The sequence below is a fragment of the Nelumbo nucifera genome, chromosome 1 (genome assembly GCF_055504915.1).
Source record: "Nelumbo nucifera cultivar China Antique chromosome 1, China Antique-T2T, whole genome shotgun sequence".
Classification (NCBI taxonomy): domain Eukaryota; kingdom Viridiplantae; phylum Streptophyta; class Magnoliopsida; order Proteales; family Nelumbonaceae; genus Nelumbo; species Nelumbo nucifera.
Genome location: NC_142649.1, coordinates 176,014,977 through 176,042,264, shown reverse-complemented (window position 1 = coordinate 176,042,264; position 27,288 = coordinate 176,014,977). Strand labels below are relative to the sequence as shown.

Below are 27,288 nucleotides of genomic sequence, written 5' to 3'. Positions count from 1 at the left end.
GGTTGGGGTGACACTGCTCTTCATGATGGCGTGACGTGAGCGTCTGTAGCATTGTTTCTTTGATACTTCATTAGTGTTGTTCGCCTTTGTCTTAGCCGGGGTCGCGATCTTGGTGTTTTCCTGTACAAGGGTCGGGTTCTGGTTGTCGAGGTGATAGGACATGTTTGGGGCTGGGTCCTTGCTCCTTCACACCAGGTTGCTGGTCATTTTGTTGGTGGTGATGTTGGTCATTATGATGACTATTCTACTGCTAGTTATTTTGTTGGTTATACTGCTGGTTGTATTGCTACTGGACCACAATTGGTCGGGGTGGCGATGGATGCCAGGGAGGTGTTGGACCCCGAGGTGGCGATGGACATCGGGGTTGCTGGTGCTGCTGAGGCTATTGCGGCGGCATGAGGGTTCCGAACCTCTCCTCCCATGCACACATCTAGAGGTTCATACTTCTGACATTGCACCAACTCATAGAACTGTTGCGCGTCTATCCTTGCAGGAACTGAAGATGGCTCTACCACAAGGTGAGGGGCATTCACATGAGGCAATGACACATTTACTTGTTGTAATGGGAATGCCAGGTTGGGCATGGTTGCTTCTACTCCTAGAAGAGTTAGGGGCAAGGTGAATGCATGGTTGTCATAGAGGGGATCTCTGGGTTCATTGCGGGCTGCTCTTGCCCCCCAATGACTAGTACTTCTCCGTTGTTGTTGTTGGTGTTGCTGGAAGATGCCATTGGTGTGTGAAATTTAGAAACTATAAGGTAAGGTAGGAACTTGGCTTTTTACTATAGATCCCACAGATGACGCCAATTGATGGTGTGTGATCTGGTCACTCCTAGTTAGAAGGCAGCTCGGATGTCGGTCTACTAAGGTGGCCAATCAAACTACAATAGAGAAAGATTAGAGGACCCAGGGTGGCTTACCCAGTGTGGGCACTGCAATGCTTAAGTTAGTAATTGTTGTTTGCGAGTTGAAGAGTTATGTAATCAAGAGAGCTAGTGAGCAATAATTACACGTACCTTGTAGTTTTGGGGTTGAAGCTCTTATATTGGTGAGCTGCCTTAGGTCTTATAGAGCACCTTCGAGATCCTTGGCCCGTGTTACGAGGAGTCTGTTCTACACCTAGAGATGGACTTCGTGTGAGCTGATAAGGCTTATCGAGTTTGTCCGATCCGAGCGAGATAAAGATAAAGCTTGCAGACGTGCGATGTAATCCTAAAGAAGTTGGAGACAACTGGCTAGATTTTAGAAGTCAGCTACGTGTCACCTTGACAGGTTGGGCCGTCAAGAATTGCTTGGACCTTGATCTTGGCCGAGGTGCCTGAGGTACTCGAGCTGACTTGGCCTGCTGGTGGCAGGAAATGCTGAGTCATTGTCCATTCATCAGGTCGATCCACATGTCTGTGTGCTAATAGGTCGGGCCAAATTACCCTTCATCACAATTCATTTCAAAAATAGGCCTAACTACACCCCTGATACCCCTGATCTCCCCATCGTAAGTAGGGGTGACAATTTTTCACCCAACCTGTTGAACCCACCCAACCTTCCCATTTATTTGGCGGGTTGGAAATGGGTTAATCACCCATTAGGTCAATTTAAATGGGTTGGGTTAGGTTGTGGCCTTGTGGGTAACCATTCAGTTAACCACTAAAGATATAAGTATTAATTCTTTAGCCTTTTTTTAATTTTCTTCACTTGAATGAAATAATTTATAATTAATGCATTAATTTTCTATTAATTATTAACTAAAATCAGTTTTGTCTCAAATCAACACACTTCACCCAAATTGACATAAATCCAAATCAACTTGATCCCGAGTCTGGACCAGCTCAACTTGGTCTAAATATGAACAGACCCGATCACCTTGGTTCGGTTCATTTGGGTCGATCAACCCAGACCGAACACGACCCGACCTAGTACAGGCCAACCCTGATCGACCCGAATATGAAATGGTGACGGGCTAGGTGGTTCGGTCCGGACCTCAGCCTGATCTGGCTCGCACCTGTACAACTTGACCCGAATTCAAACCGACTCAATTTACTTCTCTTGACCCGCTTCGGGCCAATCGGTTTGGTCCTAAACCCATGCACAAACCTGATATGGGCCGGTCCAAGTCAATTTGCCATTGATTGAACCGATCCGATCAGATCTGATTGGATTGATCCGGATCTAAATGGTTCAACCACTCTTGATGTGATTAGCTCGAAGATAATCCAATTAGATAGTTCAAATTGGTCTGATTGGTTTGAACCTAAGTGGTTCAGTCAAACCCAAAACCCGAACATAGTCAAATGGCTTTACTGTTTGTGTAAAAACAACTTACTTGTAATGTGAATTGAACTTTCACCACTTATGTGAATAGCAACTACTATTACCACTAAGCTATGACCAACTTATTTGTCAAGAAGGAATTAGTTTTTTTTTTTTTTTTTTTTAAGTACATAAATATAAGATTAATGAGTTTGGACGAATTAGATTGGGCTAAAGTAGGATTGGATTGAAACCCAACCTATTTAGTTTTATATAACTGAATTATTAATGGATTAACATATTAGATGGATTAAATTGAGACTGAACCCAAACCCAACCCAATCCAACCCGTCCAATTGCCAACGCTAATCTTAATATCTTTTATCATTCCTTTTCCTAATTCCATCCATACCACCTTCAACGTTATTGATAAAACCAAGAGCGGAAGGAACAACAATCTATGAGTTATAGTCCAAGCACTTTCTATGCCCAAGCCGTTTCCGCATTCACGAAAAACTATGGGATGATGTAAATCAGGAAATAGGACAATGAAGCCACTTGTGTATAATATTGGTGTAAAACTCAACTCCTATTTCTTTAATGTCAACTTCGACATTACCAATTTAACGGTAGAGAAACTATCTACACTATAAAGAGGACAATGAGGCCTAAGCTATCTGCTAAAGCACAATTATGATAGTCGTGGTAGCGTTGTCTGATCATGTCTTTGATGACGTTGCGGCTTCAACAATTACCTTATGGAATTGATTGAAGTAGAAGTCATCGGATTGCCAAAGAAACCAAAGCTGACACTCACAATGAGCGGCTATGGCATAATGCAAAAGTAATACGATTGATTCCTACGTCGTGACGAGAGAACTCAATTGCAAATTTCAAAATTGGAGAAAAGGGAGAGCTTTAACTTCTTGTATTGGATAATAGAGAGGTGGTTGTTGTTGTAAGTAGACTCTGTTTTAAGTCTCGATTTTGAGAATCTGTGATTGGAAATTTTTGTTATTGTTAGACCCAAATGAGCAAACGCTGACTTTTAACTAGTGTTTAAAAAACTGGATCAAACTGACTGGTAAGCCCTTGAACCGTGACCTGAGACCTTGACCGGTTTGGTCATATCCCAAATTCCCAATAACTGCTTTTGTTAAAAACCGGTGAAAACCAGCTAATCAGTCGGTTTTATCAGAAACTGGTGAATCAATCTCAGTTTCATGAAACTGCCCAGGTCCTTAATTAATAGAAATTTTAAAATGCACTTAACAAGATTCAAACCTATAAGCTCTTATTTTCATATATTACTTAATTACCATTATTCCACTTCTTAACTTATATTAATTGATGACTTTTTATAGAATATGTTATTTTATTATGCATGTATTTTACACGGTCAAAACTCAAAACAATAACCATAGATGCTTTGATTCAGTGTTCAAGAGGAGGAAGATGATGAATAATAACTTCTGCCTCCTTTTTCAATCTGATGAGAGTGGGCAATTTGGTCGAAAAAAAGTATCATTTACCATTTTCATAGTATATTTCAAAAAGGTATTTGAATTTGCAAATTCATAAAACTTTATTAATTCTTTTTGTAAAAGGCCATTTTTTTTATAGAGCAAGAGAATAACACGAGGGCTACACATAATAGGGGGTGGCAAGTCCCTAAAAATCAAAAACAGAAATAGCACTTAAAGCACTAAGAATGCAAGCAGAAGACAACATTTGAGTGAACGGAGCTAACAAGCCAATCCATAGCCAAGTTGCCTTCTCGATAGATGTGACGATACTCCACTTGACCCTCCATTCTTTCGATCAAGAACGTGCAATAGTAAATAATCGATTTCAATCTCCAAAGGGGCTTCGCGTTATTCTTCAGACAATCGATGAACAGTTTTGAATCTCCTTGTATGATAATGTTCTCGTTGTTGAAGTTGAGAGCAATATTGTGAGCCTCTCAAGCGGCCCACGCTTCAGCTAAATTAATGGAAGAGGAACCAACTTTGTATGCTTTACAATCTAATACCTGGCCATTACACTTTCAAAATTGTTTTGTAAATGACATTACATAGACTGATAGGCTTAAAACTATTGGCAATCTATGGATTCTAACTTTTGGATTATGAGTGGTAAATGTTTTATTTAGAATTTTGTTCAACTTCCTATAGTGGAATAAAGGCTTTAACCACACTACACAAAGAACACAAAGAGTTCCCAACTGTGGGCCAGTATTTTTTGAAAACAACACATTTAACCCATCAGGCCCAGGCGCTTTGAGATCCTTCGTAGAAAATAGAGTATGGTGAATCCCATCAATAATCTCCTTAATGATAGAAAGGTTTTGATTATTTGAAATGCAGGGGCTGATAACCTCAATAAATTCCTTTATGCATTCTGTGAATTCGACTTTAAATATGCTCTCAAAATTATCACTCGGGTACTCAAAAATATTATTGTGATCACATATTTGGAGTGAGATTTGGTGCTTCCTATTGGAGGACAGTTCGTACGTTAGGCAAGTGAGGTTGCCTAGTCGAGATACAAGACAAATATGTCAGTGTCTAGGTGCTTTACCCGGTGTGAGCACTCTGATGCTTAAGTTAGCAATTTGAAAGTTTTGAGAGAATTAAAAGCTAGATTGCAAGAGAATTCAGAGAGCTGAGTTGTGTGTACCTTGTAAGGCTAGAGACAAGGCCTTTATGTAGGCAAATTGCCGTGGGCCTTACAATGCGTATCCGAGATCCTTGGCTTGTCTGGTCTAAAGTTGGTTTTGCACTCGAAGATGGATATTGCATAAGCCGATAAGGCTTATCTAGGTCCGTCCGAGTCGGGTGCGGAGAAGATAAACTCCGTTGATGTGGTGCCGTGATCTTGAGAAGATTGAAGACAATTGTCTTACTTCTAGAAGGAGGTTACGTGACACCTTGGCTGATCGATGCATATAATTGAGCTGTTCAAGCCTTGGTCTAGCTGCACGACCCGAGGTGTGCGAGATAACAGGGATGACCAAGGTCGCTGAGGTGTCATCCATCCTCCATCTTCCTTCTTTAATTTTGTTATTCAATTGTTGCAGTAGTATATTATGGAAAAAAACTATTGATTATATCACCTAATTTGGCCCATTCTACTCTCAATTTTTGAGCCCAATATATTTCCTCTCGAGCCAAGAAAGAGTTAAAGGTACCTTCAGAAGAAATATACTCCAAAATTTTATTTTCTTAATGAATTGTACGGCTTTAGACCCGACAAAACTACTGATCCATGTCTCTTTTTAGGGATGTAAACGGATTGGATTAGATTGAATTAGGGTATATATTTAAATTTGATCCGACATTGTTTATGTCGGATCTGATCCAATCCGATCCAATCGGATATAATAGGATTCAATTTGAATTTGAATCCTATTAATAAGTTGGTCTGATCCAATCCAACTTGTTTTCTTTAAAAATTAATAAATTATTAAAAAATAAAATATACTAATTCAAATAAAGTAAAAATAAAAAATATAAGTATTTTTTAATTATTTTCATCATATATACATATTTTTATAAAAAAACAAATAATATAACAAATTTATAAAAATATATTTATAAATAAATAAATAACATATATGTTATATGTATTTATATTTACAAATATATAATATATACCGGATCTTCTTAATCGGATAGGAGGGCGATCCGAAAATATGAACAGGGGAGATCCATATGCACCCCCTATCTTGTATAATCTCATGAATTTGAGGCTATCATCGAGGCACCACCGCGTCACATTGCTTCAGACTGAAATGGTGGAACCAATAGTGGTACTTCTCCCATTTGGAGGAAGAGGGGAATGGTCTGAAGCGAGAATTTCAAGTCGAACTTCGGCCTCTCAATATGTTCTGTCAAAGCCCGGCCGAACAGGGTTCTTAAGAAGAAAAAATATTACCGTTGCCGACGGGCAGGAAATTGCCATCGGTAAGATACAGCGAAGATATTTCCGATCGAGAGTATCTTCGCCGTATCCTTGATTTCCCTCCCTCCGGCAACGGTAATATTTTTTCTTTGTCGTTAAGAAAGAGAAATAGAAAGTTAATAGTTTCCATTTTGGTAATCGATGTTTATCTTAGATTTGCGAAAGATTACAACATCAGCTAAGGTACTCCTTCTGTCTACGTTTATTTCTTTCCTTTCGTGGGAGTATGAGTAAAGATAGACGAATTGGGGAACGGCCTGCAACTTCAGTTTTCAGGGGAAGTTAAATGTAGAAAGTATAAGAGTAAAGGGTACCTGCTAGTTTTGTTGAAACGATCAGAAACTGCGGTTGAACAACAGAAGTTCTTCTTTAACAATTAAGCCAAAGGTGATGATGTTTTGCTGTTAATTCTTTTTCTTGTTTTCGCCATTATATTGAGTTCTTTTCTCATTCTACGTCGGACTTATTTGATTAACAAGACCAGGTTTTTATTTGTCATTAATAGATTTCATCTGAAGATGGCGCAGTCAAGACTTGCTTCAGAGTCTATAGAGTATCGAAAGGCCCGGAAAACGTTTATTAAGAGAATGCAGGGGCTAAAGAAGAAAATGCATGAGCTCACCACACTCTGCGATATCGAGGGTTTCATAATTTGCTTCGATGGCCTTCAACAGAGTAACGAAGACAGTGCCATGGAACCTATCATATGGCCAGAGAATCGTGAGAAAGTATTGGAGCTTATAAACCAGTACAGAAATCTCGAATCTAACACTCACTCGAGGAAGCGGGAGTGGGGCTTATTGGACTTTTTGGAAAAGCAGAAGAAGAACCTGGAAGATGATCTTGCTAAATGGCGCTCAAAGGGAAGGACTTTGAAATTCCCGTCAATGGAGGAGAGTGGGATTGATGGGTTTTCAGCGGAGCAGTTGAAGGAGATGGGAAAGATTTTGGAGTTGAAGCTGGAAATGGTGAAAAAAAGGCAGGAGATTCTGAAGGAAAAGCAAGGGAAAGGCTTGGAAGAAAGGGGGCAGATAGAATGCTTCAACACTGAACTGTATCCAAACTATGATATTGGTCTACTGGGTCCAGTATCTCAAGTTCAATCTCTTGATCAGATAGAATGCTTCAATCCTGAACTGTATCCAAACCATGACATTGGTCTACTGGGTCCAGTATCTCAAGTTCAATCTCTTGATCAGATAGAATGCTTCAATCCTGAACTGTACCCAAACCATGACATTGATCTACTGGGTCCAGTGTCTCAAGTTCAACCTCTTGATCATGATCAGTTTTCTTATCACCCCGTGATGCCAATGCCGATGGAATACGACCAAGCAATAAACCCAAATAACAATCTAGGTGAATTCTTCTTCAATGGAGGTCAGGTGAAGATGAATGGAGTTAATGGTGGATGTAACTTTCCAATGGTGAGCCAATTTTGCCATTATAATCATTCAGGATTTGGACCAGAGGAAATGGAAACCAATGGAAGCAACAACAATATGGACATGTTGATGTTGAACAATTTTGATGGTGGCAATAGCTTCTCAATGCTGGTTCCATTTTATAATGATCATCCTGTTCCTGGCTTTGGAAGTATGGGAATCCATAGCAATAGCTTCAGCAGCAACTTAAGTCAATTGGAGTCTATGGATTGTTGTTCATCTTGCTTTATTAATCCCCAGCCATTGCCAACAGCTTCCATGCCAATCATTTCAACTGCACCTTTGGAATTTTCACCTCAAGGTTTGCAGACAGTGATGACTGAAGGCCACAAGAGGGCTAGGATGCTTTGATTACTGTTAATTATTCTTTTTTGTAATTTGTGTAGTTATAATCATACAAGGGTTTTAGCATTAGCTTGTCTTGTAGGTTCTATATAATTATAGGTTTCGTTCACTATAATCATGAAAACTATTGTTTTCAGGTCATCAGAGTTTTTGTTACTATAATTGTCAGTTTTACAAAGAAATTGTTTTGTTTCATGAAGCTTCTTTCTATGATGATATGGATATTTCATTGTAAAGGATTTTTCTATTATTTAAACACTAGTTTTGCAGCCTTGTCACTTCCCTTTCTGAATACATACCACTCCATGTTTGAGTGTGTACTTGATAAAGTATTGATTCCAATAGGATTTGGCCTTATTTGAATGTATACTCTAAGTCACTAGAAGCCCATATTTTGATCATCAATAAATTGATCCCCAACATTGGTCCAATCCGGTCCAGTCCAGCATTAGTCCATTTACCAATGGACTGGACCAAATCCGGTCCAAACCCCATACAAACCGGATCCATTATCTTTTTTATTCGAAGCCTGACGAGGCAAAAAAAAAAAAAAATCCATGATCTAATCATTGCATGCTAGTACAATTAATAGGCCACCTTATTAGTTCGACAAGTCTCATAATGGCTTTTAGAGCTGTCAATAGGTTGGGTCTGTTTCAGGATAGGTTAGACCAACTTGATTATTAGTTGGTTCTATAAAATAGACCCAGAGCCCAAACCAACTTGGTACTTCATTTTGGATAATATCATAAAAACAAGTGTTCTTAAGTTTTAACTATCTTATATACTGCCTATAAAATTTACCCTCTTAGACATAAAATATAAGTATATAACAAACAATAAAATTTACCCTTTTGGATATAAAATATAAGTATATAACAAACAATAAAATTTACCCTTTTAGACATAAAATATAAATATATAACAAAAAATACAAGAAAACCAGAAGACTATATCCGTATATATTATCATTCCGAGCCTTGATAAGTTCGAAACAGCAAGAACTAGTCATAACCCAATTAATAATTGGGGCACAAACCACAACACAGAACCAGAACTGACATAATCGGTTTGGTTGGTTTGGTTTTGTCAAGTAGACTGGACCCATTGACAGCTATTATGGCTTTCTAGACCCCCTACCAAAGAAAAACAATTTACTCACAATTGAGAATGAGAAATTTTTAAACAGGGCAGCCTAGTGTACGAGGCTCCCATCAATGCGAAGTCTGGAGAGGGATAGATATACACAGCTTTACTCCTGCACATACAGGGAGGCTATTTCCAACATTTGAGCTTGAACCCTGGTCACACAGGTTGCAATGGAGCAACCCAACTGTTGTGCCACTGCCAAAGCCCACCCTCAATGCCAAATGTTAAAATAAATGCCGCCTAATCTTTTTGTTAAGGCTATGTTTGATTTGAAGGAAAGGAAGGGAAAATTTGGAACATTCCAAAAGATTCCAAATCTTCCCTTGTTTGGATTGATCACAATTGAGGAAAAGAAAGGAAAATGTGAGGATTTAAAATTACCAAAATGAGGAAATGGGATCCTTCCATTTTGGTCGGAAACCACTTCCCTCGAAAAGGAAAGTAAAAATGAGGGAAAAAAATCGAGAGCCTCCTTCGATTGAGAGTTTCCTGCATCTATAGAAACAACAGTGAATCACATATACAGAGAGGTGACAAGTTCAATGCAAACACAGTGTAAATCAATTCACCGAACTCTAGCAACTAGAGGCGACAAGCAGAGGTAAGTTCGAATCTGAAGCTTGCAGTCGATCTTTCCTCTTCTTCTTTTGGTTTTATAATTTGAATGTTCCATCTAGTTTGAATCTGAATCTCTCTTCTTCTTCTTCTTATCTAATGATGAATGTATGTGTATTGGGTTTTTCCATTTTGCAGATGCATACCGAGGATCATTAGCATAGGTGGAGGGGTGTGCCGTTTTTGTTGCAATTTCAGTGGTTACCTGGTATGAACTATCAACTTTTTCATGTTTTCGTTTTTTCCATCCTCTCAGAGCAGTTGAACTATTCTGTTTTCTTTGGCTCATCCGTATCTGAGCTCAAAAAGTTAAATAGTGAATTACTGATTGCGGCCATTCAAACCATACAACTTTTCTTCTGACTAGTCCGATTAACACAGGGAACATAGAAGGATTAATTTCATTTGATTGCTACTGACTTTTATTGACAAATTGAGCATCTCTTTCTCACAAAATGCCCTGGAATTAAATGAACAACATGAACTCCTCCCAAGTTTTTTCTGTCAATATCATAAAGTATTGGCTCATCTTTGTCCCTTCAGTACTCAATACATTAATAGAATCCAAACTTCCATTATGCGTTTGGTCATCGTCATCCTATGATAGTGATGATGCACGATCTGGCCGGTCTTAGCTGTCGATGATCTTGCCTCTAAACTGGGTAACAGGGACCTGAAACGGGAGGAGAAGAGAAGCTCTGGGGAGAACCCGGCGTAAGGGCTCCGAAGCTCAAGTTAGAATCCTTCAAAGGCAAGAATAACCAGATAGCGCGAAAGTTAGCATACCTCGTCCCTGGGGGGTAGAAGCCTTTTATAACCACCTCGCGCACTCACTTCCAGGCCTCCGTCGGGTCGGGCATGATTACTTCTGAACTCCTGCCAGTTCGGGTGTCATTTCCTCTGGTCGGACAGAACCGCCACTGTTCCTTTTGTCGGAGCCGTCTCTGCGGCTAGTGACGATGGTTGCAGGTGGCGGTGGCAGGAAGCCGTTTGAAATGCGGCTGTCAGGCGTCAGATCCCAAATCAGTCAGGTACGTCGCCCTTGGATAAAGACGTCCTTGGTGTCGGGTATGTTTGGCTGGCCTGGTGCTTTGGAAGTGAAGTGTTGGAGTGGCGAGCGAGGTGCCTTGAGTTCGGTTTGGAGTGTTCCGAGCTGCCACGGGTCAGCTCGGGTCAGCTTTGTGAGGCTTGGGGCCCAGTATAGTTTGTGCTCTTTGTAGGGAGCTCGGGTTCTCAGTAGGGAGCTCGCTCTCGCTCTTAATAGCGAGCTCGGACTCCCAGTAGGGAGTTTGTTCTTAATAGGGAGCTCGGTTTTTAGGGAGCTCGGGTTCTTACTTGGGGAGCTCGGATACTTAACAGGGAGCTCGCTCTTAACAGGGAGCTAGGGCTCCTAGTAGGGAGCTCGGATTTAGGGAGCTCGGGTTCTTAGGGAGCTCGAGCTCCTAGTACCGAGCTCAGACTTGGGGAGCTCAGGTTTTAGGGAGCTCGGACCTTTGACAGGGAGCTCGCTCTTAATCAGGGAGCTCGGACTAAGTACAGCGGTCTGGAGTTCGGGCTCGGTAGTGAGTTTGGACTTGCTTCCGATGTTCGCCTTGGGTGCTCCGCTGTCCTGAGCTGCTTGCCTTTGCCACGTGTCGGGCGATCGCGAGGTCGGGCCAAATTTCCCTTCATCAATTGCCCCCCACTCCCTGCGACAACGGTTCCGTCTTGGCGCGGGGAGTTTGCAAGGTAGCAAGAGGGTTTTGGTCCGTGCTGAGCGCGCTTGCTCTAATTTGATTTTCAAAAAAGGGCGCGCGTTTGGGAGTCGTGACGGCAGTTGTTCGGGAGTTGCGCTGCAGACGCTTTTATTGCGGGGAGACGTGCGCCGTTACCCCGTTAGTTTTGGGAAGACGCGTGCCGACACCTGTCCTCTGACAAGACGTGCGCGACGTTCCATCAGTTTCGGAAAGTCGTGCGCTGATTGGTCTTGGAAGACGTGCGGCTTAGCGCGGCTGTGGGCCGTTGGATTGGCTTCGATCTGGGCCGTCGCTTTCCGTACGCTGTGGATATAAATAGTGCGCGGGGGGGGGGGGGGGGGGGACCCGTCCTTGCTATTGTTGTACATCTTGAGCTCGCGCCTTAAGTTTCAGCTCGCGTCCCAGGTTTTCTTGCTTGTTCGAGTTCTCGCGGTCTGCTTCAGTCTTCTTCCCGGGTGAGTGTTTTTGGAATCCCGTTTTGTTTCACGATGTCTGGTTTGGAGGGTTCAGACTGTTCAAGCGGGTCTGATGTGGGTTCTACGAACCAGTTTGCGTCCCACGACAGTTCAAGTGAGCCTGATGTAGGTCTTGAGGAAGGGGTCGGGCCTACTACCCGAGGTGCTTCGGGTAGGTCGGCATCCACCTCCCGTCGTGGCCGGGTTGTAGATCAGTTCGGCCCTTCGACTATGACGCTTGAGGAACTTCAAACCCTCGTAGACTACTACAATTTGCCCAGTGAGTATGGTTACTTTATCCCTACGGGCAGCTTTCCTTGGGAACACGATCCGGATGAGATGGTGATTTTCCGAGAACAGCTCGCCGCGGGGCTGCGACTGCCCTTCCACCCTCTTCTTGTCGAGGTCCTAAACCACTTCGGTGTGATGGTTGGCCAACTTCACCCGAACTCTATTAGGAACTTAGTGGGAACGATCTCTTTATTTTGCGACGAGAACTTCCCTCTGGATTTGGAGATTTTTTCTTCTATCTTAATGCTGAAAAAGCAAGTGGGTCCCCTTCCTGGGCGTAGGTGGGCATACTACCTGTCCCCTCGCCCGGGCTTCAAGCTCTTACACGGACTCCCCAATAAGGTCCCGACGTGGAAGCGGGACTATTTCGGGGTGCGAAGTGCGATGGGGTGGCCGTTTCAGACCGGCTGGGGGGTGGCCGCTCCTGATTCCGGCATCACACTTGATGAGGAGACGGCGAAGGGCCTCCGGCAATGGGCGCGGCTTGGGCTGGATTGCCAATGGTATTTGACGGAGGCCAAGCTTATTGCTGCGGGCCTGAGTTCGGGTAGGTTCTTTCCCTAGTGATCCTGTCTTGCTCTTCTTTTACGTGTTACTGATGCCGAACTCCTTTTCGTAGGTACAATGGATTCTCGAGGGTTCCGAGGTGCGCACTTGTTCGAGGGGATGAAGAGGAGAAAGCGGGTGGCCAAGCGAGCTCGCGCCGAGCCATCCCGAGCTGCGGAGCCCGAGGTGCCGGATTATCCGGCAGAGGAGCCCGAGATGGTTCCTCCTATGCAGGGGCCGGCGGGGGCTCCTTATGCCGAAACCACACACACAGAGGCTCCCGCCTATTCCGAGTCCGCTCATATGCGAGCTGGGCCGTCGGGCTCAGAGGCCCCGGGGGACTTCAGGAGCGTGCTGTCGCCTGTTCATGCTCTTCAACGGAGCAAGGAGGCGATGTTTCCCGAGGAAGTTGCGGCGTGGACCGAGCTCCCCCTACACCAAGTGGCCTGCCGTGCCGTTACTCATGCCATGGTGGTAAGTGATCCCTTCTTTAGAGCTCGGCTTTTATTCTTTTATTCGTTTCTCTGATCTCGTTTTCCTTTGATAGGTGAACTCCTCCATTCACACCTTGGCGAACCAGGTGGAGAAATGCTCGAGGGAGGCGCGAGCTGCCGAGAATGCTCGTGCTGTTGATGCTGCTGCTCGCCGTGCGCGGTCTAGGCAGGCGAGGTCTCAGAGGGATGCCGAGGCCATGGGAGTGGTGGTGCAGCGCATGGCGGAAATGAAGCTGGACCTGGAGCACCAGGTCGAGTATCTTCAGGAGGATATCAGGGAGAGGACTCAGATCTTCTCTCAAGGCATCGAAGACGCGAAGAAGAAGGCTGTCAGCGATTACATTGCTTTGCCGGATTTCGATGACCTGATGGTAGACTCCTACAGGAGGGGTTTCAAGCTAAGTCGGTGGATGATCCGGAATACGTACCCCGACCTCGATACCAGCGCCATATCCACTTCGCGCATCACTCCGGAGATGGCAAATGCTGCGGATGCCGAACCAGACTCCGAGGGGGAGGCAGGTCCTTCGGGCGTTGTCGGAGAGGCTTCTGATAATGATGAAGTAGCCCCAGGCTTGTGAAATGAAATGAAATGTCTCCTTTTTTTTTTATGTACACATCTGTTTTGAAATGAAATGTCTTTTTGTTCATGTACTGGTGTCTTCGAGCTATATATATATATATATATATATATATATATATATATTTTTTTTTTTTTTTTTTGCCGAACTGGCCATTTCGGTCCTTCAGTTCGTTTTATGAAATGACTTCGGCGTACTTGCCTTGGTGGCCTATAGATAGTACCTTCTCAAGTTGACAACGTTTCATGCTCGGGGTACTTGTTTCCCTTCTTGGGTTCCGAGCTCGTACGCTCCCCCACCGAGTGTTTTCATTACTCTGTAGGGTCCTTCCCAGTTTGGTCCAAGTTTCCCTACGCCGGGTTCGGGCACCATGACCTTACGGAGAACCAGGTCGCCGACGCGGAAGTTCCTCTTTTTTACTCGCGCGTTGTAGTACCGAGCTACCTTTTGTTGGTAAGCCGCAGTTCGGATGTGTGCGAGGTCTCTCACTTCGTCTAGTAGGTCGAGGTTGGTGCGTAACTCGCCCTCATTTGTCCGTTCGTCGTACGCTTCTAGTCGCAATGTAGGCACTTCGATTTCCGCCGGGATCACTGCTTCGGTGCCATAGGTGAGGTTAAAGGGGGTCTCACCCGTGGCGGTCTTTTCCGTGGTTCGGTGCGCCCATAAAACACTTGGTAGTTCGTCTACCCACAAACCTTTGGCTCGGTCCAATCGCGCTTTCAGTCCGCGGAGGATGGCTCTGTTCATTACTTCTGTTTGGCCATTTGCCTGCGGGTGTGCGACCGATGTGAAGTTCTGACTAATTCCCATACTTTGGCACCATTCTTGGAACTTGATGTCTTCGAACTGTTTGCCGTTGTCGGAGATCAGTACCCGAGGTAGCCCGAAGCGACATACAACGTTCTTCCAAAAGAAGTTTTGTATGTTTCGGGCTGTAACTATTGCCAGGGGTTCGGCTTCTATCCACTTTGTGAAATAATCTACTGCCACCACTAGGAATTTTCTCCCGCCTGTCGCTGGTGGGAATGGCCCCAGGAGGTCGATGCCCCATTGGGCGAAGGGCCATGGACTGGTGAGGTATTTGAGGTCGGCAGCGGGCTGATGGTGGATGCTGGCATGCTTCTGACACTTGCCGCATTTTCTGACGAGCTCGATTGCCTCTGTCTTCATCGTTGGCCAGTAGTATCCTTGTCGAAGTGCCTTTTGGGCGAGGGCTCTGCCCCCCAGGTGTCCGCCACACAAGCCTTCATGGATGTCGCGGAGTACCAGCTCGGCTTCGGCTGGGCGCAAGCATCGCAGATAGGGGAGTGTGTAGGATCGTCGGTACAACCGTTCGTCTATCATGACGTATTTGGCTGCCTGGCGCTGCACCCTTTTGGCTGTGTTGCGGTCCGCGGGGAGGGTTCCGTCTAACAGGAAGCTCGCGAGCGGGTCGATCCATCTCGGCTCCGCTTCGGTGACGGGAGCGACCTCTTCTGCCCCACCGAGAATGCTGGGCCGAGGCAAGTCCTCTACGTACACGGTTCTCCTGGCGTTGTGGCTCGTGCTAGCCAGTCGGGGCAGGGCGTCGCCTCAGCGTTCTCTGACCTCGGGATTTGCTTGATGAAGTGTGATTGGAAGTTGAGCAGAGCTTCCTTTACTTTTGCCAAGTACGCAATCATAGTGAGTTCGCGTGCTTCGTACTCGCCTGTAACTTGGTTGACCACGAGATGGGAATCACTGCAGATAACCATGTGCTTTGCTCCGACCTTGCGCGCTAGGTTTAGCCTGGCTATAAGTGCCTCGTACTCCGCCTCGTTGTTGGATGCCGCGAACTCAAAGCGTAGTGCGTATTCCAGTTTTGTTCCGCCCGGGCCGCGTAGCACTATTCCTGCTCCGCTGCCTTGTTGGTTCGAGGAGCCATCTACGTGAAGGATCTAGGGCTCCTCATCCCAGTTCACGCTTGGTCTAACCAGGAGGGAAGCCACGCTGGCTGCTACTTCACGGGGCTCGGACTCGTTTGGCTTGGGAGCTCCGAGTTCGCCCGAACTGGGGACCTCGGGCTTGACCAGCTCAGGGGCTTCGGGGTTGAACGTGCACTCTGCGATAAAATCTGCCAAGGCTTGGGCCTTGATGGCAGTTCTTGGCTTGTACTGGAGATCGTGCTCGCTGAGTTCGATGGACCACTTCGTCAGCCGGCCAGAAACCTCGGGTTTGAGTAAAACTTGCCTCAGAGGTTCGTCGGTCAGGACGATGATGGTGTGGGCCTGGAAGTACGGGCGGAGTTTCTGTGCTGCTACCACCAGGGCATACGCTAGCTTTTCTATCTGCGGGTACCTCGTCTCTGCTCCCTACAAGATTTTACTAACATAATATATGGGTCGTTGGACCCGGTCTGCCTCATTTACTAGTACCGAACTGACCACCTCGTCGCTAGCCGAGAGGTACAGCTCTAAGACTTCGCCTTCCTCGGGCCGAGCTAAGGTTGGCACATTGGCGAGGTAGCCTTTTAGCTCGTCAAACGTGAGCTGACAGTCTTGGGTCCATTCGAACCCTTTGCCTTTGATTGCTTTGAAGAAGGGTAGGCAGCGATCTGCCGACTTGGACATGAAGCGGCTTAGGGCGGCTATGCGGCCGTTTAGCCTTTGGACTTCTTTTATTTTTCGAGGTGGTCTCATATCTAGGATGGCTTGTATTTTGTCTGGGTTGGCCTCGATGCCACGTCGATTGACAACGTAGCCCAGGAACTTGCCCGAGGTGACGCCAAAGACACATTTGTTGGGGTTTAATTTCATGTTATACTGACGCAGGATTTGGAAGACAGAATCTAAGTCTTGTATTAATTCTTGCGAAAACTGTGTTTTGACGACCATGTCGTCTACATAGCACTCTATCTTTGTGCCGATCAGGGGCCGAAACAGCCTATTTACAAGCCTTTGGAAGGTCGCCCCGGCGTTTTTTAACCCGAAGGGCATGACCTTGTAACAGTATAGACCGAACTCGGTTATAAAGCTGGTTTTTTCCTCGTCGGACTGGTCCATCCGGATTTGGTTGTAGCCTGAGTAGGCATCCAGGAAGCTTAGCAATTCATGTCCCGAGGTCGCATCCACTAGGCGGTCGATCCTAGGAAGGGGGAAGCAGTCTTTCGGGCAAGCTCGGTTCAGGTCGGTGTAGTCGACGCACATGCGCCACTTGCCGTTCGCCTTTTTCACCAGCACAGGGTTGGCCACCTAGCTCGGGTAATGGACTTCCCTTATGAAGTCTGCCGCGAGGAGCTTTTCGACTTCCTCGTCGACCGCTTTCCAGCGCTCTGGGGCTAAGTTCCGTTTCTTCTGTCTAACGGGTCTGACTAAAGGGTCAGTGTTAAGTTTGTGAGTTATAAGACTAGGGTCAATACCGGGCATATTGGCCGCGGACCATGCAAAAGTATCTAAATTTTGGAGTAAAAAACTTACCAGTTCGGTCCGTAGGGGTTCCTTGATAGAAGCACCAATCTGGAGTGCGCGAGCTGGGTCCGTAGGTGAGGTCGGGATCGCGACTGTCTCTTCTGTTGGCGAGGCTCGTTCTTCGCCTTGCTCCGTAGGCCGCTCCAGGTCGAGGTCGCCGGCCGGCTTGGACTTGCCCTTTAGGGCGGCGACGTAGCACTTGCGGGACTCGAGCTGGTCGCCCCGCACTACCCCCACACCGAAGTCCGTAGGGAACTTCATCGCCAAATAGTAGGTAGAGACCACCGCCCGCAGGATATGCGTGATTGGCCGTCCTATTATGGCGTTGTATGGGGAGGGGGTCGCGACCACTAGAAAATCGTGGTTGAGTCTGACCGCACAAGGCCACGTGCCGACTTCCACGGGCACCGTTATCTTTCCAAAGGGCCTGACTTCCTCCCCGCTGAAGCCCACCAGGGGAGTGCTTGTAGGTTTTAGTTCGCTCCTTGGCAGTTGTAGTCGATCAAACGCCGACTTGAATAGGATGTCCGCCGAGCTGCCTGAATCTACGAGAACGCGCCTAACCTCGAAGTCGCTGATCCTGAGTTTAATGACAAGCGCGTCGTCGTGAGGGTAGCGAACTCCCCGCGCGTCGTCTTCTGTGAAGAGGATCGGCTCCTCGGTCTTCGGCCTCTTCGGGGGGTTCCGCTCCTCGAGGACCGCTTCGCGAACTGAGGTCCAGGCTGCCGCTGATGTGCACCCCGCCACCATTGAACCTCCCACAATTACATGGATGGTTCCCCGAACTGGCCTTTCTGTCGGAGGCTGTCGCTGCATCGGTTCGGCAGGCCTGCTGCTAGTCTCCGGGGCGTCTTTTAAGTGTTCGCCCGGCTGATCCGCTTTATTGCTGTTATTGTTGTGCTGTACAAAGTTTCTTAAGTATCCGCGACGGATGAGCCCCTCTATCTCGTCTCGGAGGTTATTACATTGCTCGGTACTGTGACCGTGGTCCCTATGGAAACTACAATACAAGTTTTTGTTTCTTTCGTTCGGATTTCCCTTTAGGCGAGGTGGCCATTTCACGAAGGGGGCGTCCTTGATCGTCATTAGGATCTCGGTCCGCCTCGTGTTCAGGGGCGTGTAATCCGTCCGAGTTGGCAGGGGAGCTTGGAACGGCTGGTTCGGTTTTGGGTCCCGGGCCGGGTTTTTTCGGTCGGCCGAGCTAGAGTGCTCGCCGTCCCTCTTTCTTTTCTCGTTTCCGCCTTCGGTTCTTTGGTTGATTTCCTCCTCCGTCCTCATGAACTTGTCCGCGAGCTTGAGGAACTCGGCCACGGTCGCGGGCTGGTTAGCTACCATGTGCCACTTGAATTCCTTGTGCGTCACCCCTCTTTTTGTTGCGGCGAGCTGCACCGCGGGGTCTAACCGAGGTATCTATAAGCATGCCTCGTTGAATCGTTTGATGTAGCCCCGTATGGGTTCTCCTTCCCTTTGGACTACTCCGAAGATGCTTTCCTCTGCTCTGGGGCACCGTTTGCTGGTGACGAAGTGTGCAGTGAAGACCTGCACGAGCTGAGCCCAACACTTTATCGATCCGGGGGCCAGGTTCCTGTACCAAGTGCGGGCTACCCCTTTGAGGGTGGTGGTGAAGGCCACGCACATGCATGATTTGCTGGCTCTGGCGAGGTGCATTTGGGACTGGAAAGCGTCCACGTGGTCGTTGGGGTCGAAGGAGCCGTCATACTTGTCCAGGGGCGGGAGCTTGAAATCTCTGGGCAAGGGGACCGCCAGGAGTTCTGAGGAGAGGGGGGAAGGAACTGAGAGAATTGGGGCGACTCCTACCTCGTCCGAGCTCGTCTCGCCTTTGCCTCTTAGCTCGGATAGGACGCGGGTGGCAGTTCGTCGACTTCGGCGGCGCCTTCGCTGCTGAGTGGGCCTTGTATTGGCACTGCTGGCCTCCGTGTTGCCGAGCTCGATGGGCTCGGAGTGTTGGTAGTCCGCCGCTGCCAGTGCGCCGAATCGGTTTCCCACCAGTGGGGACTCCGGTTTGGAGACCCGAGGTGCTGACCTCACGGGCGAGGTTCCTGATCCGCCTGCGAGCCGCGAGGCGGGGATGACTTTTCTTTCTCTCCGGCCTGGGGACGAGGCCTGGCTGTTCGGGGGGTTCTGAGGCCTGGAGGCCTTTCCTTGGTGGAGGCGTCCATCCTGCGGAGGGGCCTTTACTGGCTTCGGGGCAGGGTGGCTTGGTGGAAGTAGTGGTTGGTTCGGTGTCAGTTGGGGGAACTGCTGTTGATAGTGGTATTGAGAGAGGTTGTGCAACACTTGGTGCTGGTGAAGCTGGTGTTGCTGGAACTGCTGCATCTGGGCTTGCATTGCCCGCATGCATTGCATTAAGTTGTCCAACCGATTTTGGCTAGCTGCCAGGGGGACGGCGGTTGGTTCAGTGAAGGTAGTCTCGATGGGAAGAGGGAAGGGGATGCTTGCGGAAGGTAGGCTTACAGGTGCCACTGCTTGTGGCGTAGTCAGATTGGGGATTCCATCCACCGTGAGGGGGATGGTGAACTACCCAACACACACCACGGCAACTTGGAGCTGTTCCCCGGTGGTGTTTGTCTCTGTGCCGCGTCCGGCGTTGCTGGATGAGGCCATGAGTAATGAGTTTTTCAGAGAAGAAGGAAAGGGTATGAAAGTTTTGGAGGGAGGCTTTTTGAAGCGTTCCCACAGACGGCGCCAATTGATGATGCACGATCTGGCAGGTCTTAGCTGTCGATGATCTTGCCCCTGAACTGGGTAACAGGGACCTGAAACGGGAGGAGAAGAGAAGCTCTGGGGAGAACCCGGCATAAGGGCTCCGAAGCTCAAGTTAGAATCCTTCAAAGGCAAGAATAACCAGATAGCGCGAAAGTTAGCATACCTCGTCCCTGGGGGGGTAGAAGCCTTTTATAACCACCTCGCGCACTCACTTCCAGGCCTCCGTCGGGTCGGGCATGATTACTTCTGAACTCCTGCCAGTTCGGGTGTCATTTCCTCTGGTCGGACAGAACCGCCACTGTTCCTTTTGTCGGAGCCGTCTCTGCGGCTAGTGACGACGGTTGCAGGTGGCGGTGGCAGGAAGCCATTTGAAATGCAGCTGTCAGGCGTCAGATCCCAAATCAGTCAGGTACGTCGCCCTTGGATAAAGACGTCCTTGGTGTCGGGTATGTTTGGCTGGCCTGGTGCTTTGGAAGTGAAGTGTTGGAGTGGCGAGCGAGGTGCCTTGAGTTCGGTTTGGAGTGTTCCGAGCTGCCACGGGTCAGCTCGGGTCAGCTTTGTGAGGCTTGGGGCCCAGTATAGTTCGTGCTCCTTGTAGGGAGCTCGGGTTCTCAGTAGGGAGCTCGCTCTTAATAGCGAGCTCGGACTCCTAGTAGGGAGTTTGTTCTTAATAGGGAGCTCGGTTTTTAGGGAGCTCGGGTTCTTACTTGGGGAGCTCGGATCCTTGACAGGGAGCTCGCTCTTAATAGGGAGCTCGGGCTCCTAGTAGGGAGCTCGGATTTAGGGAGCTCGGGTTCTTAGGGAGCTCGGGCTCCTAGTACCGAGCTCAGACTTGGGGAGCTCAGGTTTTAGGGAGCTCGGACCTTTGACAGGGAGCTCGCTCTTAATCAGGGAGCTCGGACTAAGTACAGCGGTCTGGAGTTTAGGCTCGGTAGTGAGTTTGGACTTGCTTCCGATGTTCGCCTTGGGTGCTCCGCTGTCCTGAGCTGCTTGCCTTTGCCACGTGTCGGGCGATCGCGAGGTCGGGCCAAATTTCCCTTCATCAGATAGATATTACATTTGATATGTGAGACACCTCTAAAGATTTCTGGCATGTTGGACACTGCTTGACAAGGCATCCCTGTTGTTCTGTCAAGATATGTCGGATACACATTGGACTCATGTAGACTAGTCTGCCTTCATTTACTTCTAAAATAAAATGTTGATAAAGCCATGCCACATGCAGTTTAATTGCAACATTATTTAAATTCGGCAAAAAATAATACAGTGCATAAGTGCATATGCATGTAGAAGCCTATTTACATATATGTGTGTATAACAATGCTTATAGTTCTAGATTTTGGAGCCTTCTTGTTTCTATGTCAAATGTGAGGCCTGTTTATTTCCACAAATCAGAGCAGAAATATTTCCACATTCGTTTTGATGACCTGGAAGCCCAAGATGGGCTCAAGGTGGTGAGTAAGAAAACAATGAATGAGTTTTCTATTATCAACCAGGAAATGACTGTGGTTGTGCTTTATGAAGGTAGGAAATTGGTGTGCAGCAAGAAGGGAGGGGCGGAGGGCACAGTTAAAGGTCTTAAGCATGATGAGAGGATGAGCAAGAGAAATGATGATATGATTAGGATGGAGAAAGGAGGGAAGAGAGAGGGAGAGTAGGGTCTTAGTTAAGTGAGAGGATGAGCAAGAGAAGTGATGGTGAGGTGGAATGGAGGAGAAATGGCTGCTTGAAGAAGTGAGGAAGGCTGGCCATTAACCCAAAGAGACCCTCAACCTTATTTTGGAGAAGGACAAATGCTCCAGATGGGATCAATATTCAACAACAAAAATGGTGGGAGAGGAAAGATGTGTTTCATTCCCCCATCATCACCTTCTAGTATAATTGCAAATTTTCTATGAGGCTTGTTATTCATTTGGTTGTTGAGTCACTTGAGTGTGGCCTTAGGTCCTGAAAATGAAGCAACTCTTCATTTTCAGGCTTTGGTTACAGAATGACCACTTACAGGGCAGGGCAGGTTGATGTTCATATTTGTCTTGGTTTGGGTCTTAACTGTAGTAGTAATTTTCTTTTTTTCTTTTTACTTTCTCTTTTCAATAAATTCATTCTTGTTATAAAGAGTACCCTAACAAAAGATAATTACTGTGTATCCAGTCCACAATCTCTGTTTTAAGTATGATATTTTTCATAAAATATATCTTTGGTTAATTGCTTTTTTTTTTGAAGCCCTGAGGCTAAATCCATTCAACAAGGAAAGCTACATTTCACTCCCCAATAGATTTGAAATAAAGGAAGGAGGGGAGGACCAAGAAATTGTACTGAGTACAGGAAAGAGCAAACTTGGCCGGTTTATGAACTTCATTATTACACCTTCTTGGACTGTAATGGATAACACAACCATTGAGCTGATGAATAAGACTGCTACAGATGGCAATCATGTGTCGAATCCACCATGGTGGCTCACTGTTGTCCACCAATGATAGACTTAGCATCATTTTCAAAGACTGCTGAGAAGTTTTGATTTATGGCCATCTTCAACCCTTCAAAGGGAGCCCAAACTTCCGCCAAAGCTGCTGGGAAGGGGTCAAGGGGAACCACTCTAGCAAACTGGCACTGACCCTTATAATGGCCATCGTCAACCCTTATCATCTCTTATGATAAATGATCCAACTGTTGAGAAACTGTCTTAGGCAAGAGGTGAGTCTGCATGGGATAAGTAGGTACTCTCTCTAAAGTAGAGTGGATGAGAACTGTCTTGGAAAGATTTCATGGATTTCTAGACACATCATATCCGAATAAAATATAAACAGAAGAAAACACAGATTTATAGAAAATTTAAGCAACTTCTTTAAAACTACATAACCGATTAAAGAAATCCCCTTTAGAGAGTGTTCAAATCTTTGGACCAATGGAGTGAAGTATTCAAATCAATACCAACTCCGTATGAGTAACAAGGGAAGATACCAGACAATAGTGTTGGAAATTCTAACCAGGCAGTTTTCATTTACACAAGAAACCCATGTCAAAATGTTCCTTCATCCTTCAAATTCATAAAATTGATACACATAAACTTCCAAGGGCCTGTTCGTTTTTTGGATTTTGAGAGGGGGAAAGTTGGTCAATGGGATTTTGGTTCCCATTGACCAAAATACCCATGTTCTTTTTACAGATTTATGTGGGGTCCGTGGAAAATTTATTTTCCCTGGGTATCACTTACCATCTTCCAGGTGGGTAAGTAAATTTCCCACCTAGGGGGAAAGTTGCCAACACTTGAATGGGATAAAATTGCCCCATTTAATAATGGTTTTTTCTGGCTAAAACGGTCATTGTCTTATTTACTTGGAAACTAAAAGAACATGGGTAAGTACACGTACTTGGGTAAGTATTTCCCAGGAAACACTTACCCTGTGATGCAGTACGGGATTCAGACAAACTGAGTAAACATTTACAAAGTTGGTTTTAGAAGACCCATCTTAGTATGCATAGGAGGAGGATGATGCAATACGGAAGAAAGATAATAAGTTCTATGCATGTTGGGACCACTCCAAGACACATAAGAAGCTAGGATGATGTTATTGATCCAACCGAGTAAACAATTACCAAGTTAGCGCTAGGATGGAATTTCTATCTTAGTTCGAATTTACCAAGTTAGTGTCAGTACGGAACTTATATCTTAGTTCGTAATTACCAAGTCAGCGTTAGATCGTGATCCCTGAATTTTTGTTCAATTAAGACTTTATTTTTGAGGAATTTTAGTAGGATTCTATTATGGAGTGTTTCCATAGATTATGAAACTTTCTTGTAGGAGCTATAAGGGTGTAAGTCTTTATAAAGAGTAGCTAGGGCAAAGCTAGGGGAGTTTATGTTGATTTTCTCTCAAGTATTTAGTTAAGAGTTGTTCATCCTGTTTATTTTGGCTTTTGCTTTTTTCCTTTGAAGCTTCTCTAAACATGGTTTGTTTCCGTATTGTGCCACCCTGCTAAGTAACTCCCCGAAAAGCGAATGGGGCCCCAATGTTTTCTTAATTGATAAAACAACTGCCCGGCTATCTTGGGCTCAAAAGCCAAAACGACCCCTTTGCCATTTTTGGTATTCTCACCAATATGGTAAAATTTCCCTTCTATTTTTGCTGTTCTCATTGTTCTAGAACTTGTGTGAACTTTACATCTAAAATACATCTCACTTAAAATTGCATTTAATGTTGCATAAAAATCTAAAATACTAGTGTGTATTTGACATAGGTTATATGGAAATTGGATTTGCTCCTCACAGAGTGCGCCTCACACCAACCTCACAGCACGTTGCAACCGTGCATTGGGAACATCTCCCCGTAAATGACAACTTACAAGTACAGAGATGTTTCTGATGTGCCACTCCAAGTGCTGTGAGGAGTAAATCTGGATTCAGTTATATGGGTCACAAAAAATGCAAACCAGGAAAATTGGATTGGAGGTATTTGAAGCTGAAAAACTAGGAAAATCATATTGTAGTTGCCCAAGACAAGTGAAAATATGATTCATCATCTGCACTCTAGATAGATTTTGTACGTTTCATTCACCTCCCAATTATCTGGAAGTCAAGTGTCAACCCAATCCTTTAATGGCCCATATAATACCAAAAAATGTAATTACATGAGAAATAGCTAAAGCATAAGATTTGACTCTTTCTTTGGGAAAAAGAATAGAAAATTGTCCTAAGTACATGCATCAGAACCTAAAGTCAAGATGATCTATGAAATGCAATCCTGTACTAGGGCAAAACATGCAGAGTATCAAAATAAGTAGGGATAAAACTTTCTTCCCCCTTTTTGACGAGTCTAGAGCTCCCACTTCACAAATTTGTGATCAACAATTTCCTCCCTGAAAGTAATATCTGCACCATATTGAGCAGCCCACAACCTAAATGTCAGAGTGCCCTCTAAAATATAAAAAGAAAAAGAAACAAAACTACATTATTTTGATGTTTCTTCCTTTTAATGAATTTTTGATGTTACAAATAGAAGGGACAAATTTAACACCTCAAATTGCAAGGGATGATCTGATTTACCTGAATATTAATATATGATTGGTTATTGGTGATGGATCTGTGATTAGTGATGTCTATCACGCAGTCAGGTGTTGTAAAGGAGCTGAGTTATCTGATGAGCATGGGTGCTACACTCTATAAAAGGAGTGTTGGTCGACCCAAAAACATAGACCATTGCACACAACACATCTCTCTCTTTGTTGAGTGTCGAGTTTCTGAGCATCATTCTTTGTGGTTCGCAGAGGTCTACTGAGCGATTGTTTTATCGTGTATATGCATGCTACACCAAATCATCTTGGTTTTGACCAGTTTGACTTTTGAATTTCAAATTAATTTTTAAATGTTTTCTTTTCTTATTTTGTGTTTCTTCTTCTTTGTGTCTCTTCGAATAGGTGCATAGTTCGGAAGAGACTTCTCTCTGAAAGGACACTTTTGTGTCCATTTGGGTGACTGAGAACACTCTATAAAAGGAGTGCTGGTCAACCCCAAAACACAGACTGTTGCACACAACACATCTCTCTCTCTCTCTCTATCGAGTGTCGAGTTTATGAGCATCATTCTTTGTGGTTTGCAGAGGTCTAGTAAGCGAGTGCACGCCTACCAGTGGTCTGTGGGCTGTTGCCGACTGATTTGCAATCACCCGGGTGCACCGTAGGGGCAAATGCGATTTTAAGGAGAGTGACTAAGTGGCATGACTCAAGCCTCCTCTCTACAAGTTCTCAGTTTCACAGTTTTGCAAGTTCTTGATTTAGAAAGTGATTACCGATAAATTTTATTCTGCTTTCTTTACTATTTTCCAACAAAGATAGTATGCTAGCTGTTGCCCGGCCCCATGTGGACATGAATGCTCATGAGGAAGAAAATTTTCTGCAAAATTTGGTCTACGCTTGTTTTGATGCTGGTGAGGTTGATAAATTGGTGAAGGATGAATAGGTGGACAAGAGAAGATTGGAGAGTTTGATCTGGGTCTGACTTTGGTGCATCCAAGAAGAGCCCTTCCTACGGCCTACCATGAAGAATGTCCTTCTGATGATGGAAGAGACTATAGAGATACCGGTTCCACCTAAATTTTCTTCTTTTGTAAATGTCTCCTAGGCCATCTCAGAGTTGGGCTGTCAAGCCTTTACTAATAAACAAAGAGATTATAATGGAAACTCCTCAATGGTTCCTTTTGTTCTCTTCTTGCCTTAATTATATCTAGTCCTTGTGGTTTTCATTAATATTGTTTCTGGGTATTTCGATTAATATTGTTTCTGGGTATTTCATTAATATTTTCATGTGTTAGTCATATATAAAATAATATTCTAGCCTTTCACCATATGTAGTATACACATGAATATATGGGATTGCAACTTCATGATCTTCTTAATTATTTCCTTTTTGGTTGTGTTGGTAGGAGCCACAGTAATGCCAGAAGTAAAGATTTATCGGAAATTAAACTAGTTTTGGTGGGTTTTAGCCCTATTGAGTTTCCACATGAACATGTCTTTAAGGTAAAAACTGACTTTTTGGTAGTTAGTAACTAGCCAGAATTTGGGGTGGCAAATGGGTGGATTGGGTGTGGGTTGAGCATCAAGCCACCTATATTGACCTACTAACCCATTTGTCACCCCATGTCAGTGGGTAAAAGCGGGTCACAAGTCACAACCCACTCTAACCTTGACCCACCCTAACCCACCCATTTGGCCCTCTAATTCAATTATTCAAAATTGACCTTTTTTTTTACATTTTCTCTTATTCTAATTGCTCGAACGCATAAAATTATATATTTAAACTATAAAAACCAAAAAACATAAAAAATCAATTTCTTTAAAATGAAAATAAATACATTAAACACAATAAATGGCAAAAAAATATATTTACCATAAAACATTAGAAAGTGCAGAAAAAACTTAGAAAATAATAAAAAATTTAAATAAAAATATAAAAGAGAAATTGTGAAAAACATAAAAAATTAAGAAAATACAAAAATGCATCAAAACTATAAAAATTGCAAGAAATGCAAAAAAAAAAAAACAAAAAAATGTACAATAAATGCCAAAAATTGTAGAAAATGCACAAATTGATAGAAATTACTAAAATAATAATAAAAAAATTCAAAAATATATTTTTAGACAAAATTAAAAATTGTAGAATAATAAATAAAACAATAAAAATCAAAATATTATGTATTTCAACTAAAAACAATAATCATAGGAAAAAGGCACAAAAACAATAACAAAATTTTCAGAAATTATATACCTCAGAT

General features: G+C 44.8%; 1 protein-coding gene and 1 long non-coding RNA gene across 2 annotated transcripts; both read left to right on the top strand.

Moving 5' to 3' along the window:
- The first annotated feature begins 5,996 nt into the window (after positions 1-5,996).
- On the top strand, positions 5,997-8,235 carry LOC104587280 (uncharacterized). Its single transcript, XM_010244826.2, has 2 exons — positions 5,997-6,596; positions 6,715-8,235. Exon 2 carries the CDS (start codon positions 6,728-6,730, stop codon positions 8,003-8,005), a length of 1,278 nt encoding a protein of 425 aa, XP_010243128.2. The 5' UTR covers positions 5,997-6,596; positions 6,715-6,727; the 3' UTR covers positions 8,006-8,235.
- Positions 8,236-9,302: 1,067 nt separating this feature from the next.
- LOC104587281 (uncharacterized) lies at positions 9,303-26,217 on the top strand. Its single transcript, XR_733568.3, has 3 exons — positions 9,303-9,749; positions 9,902-9,971; positions 25,615-26,217. It is a non-coding gene; the product is annotated as an uncharacterized LOC104587281 (long non-coding RNA).
- The last annotated feature ends 1,071 nt before the right edge of the window (positions 26,218-27,288 follow it).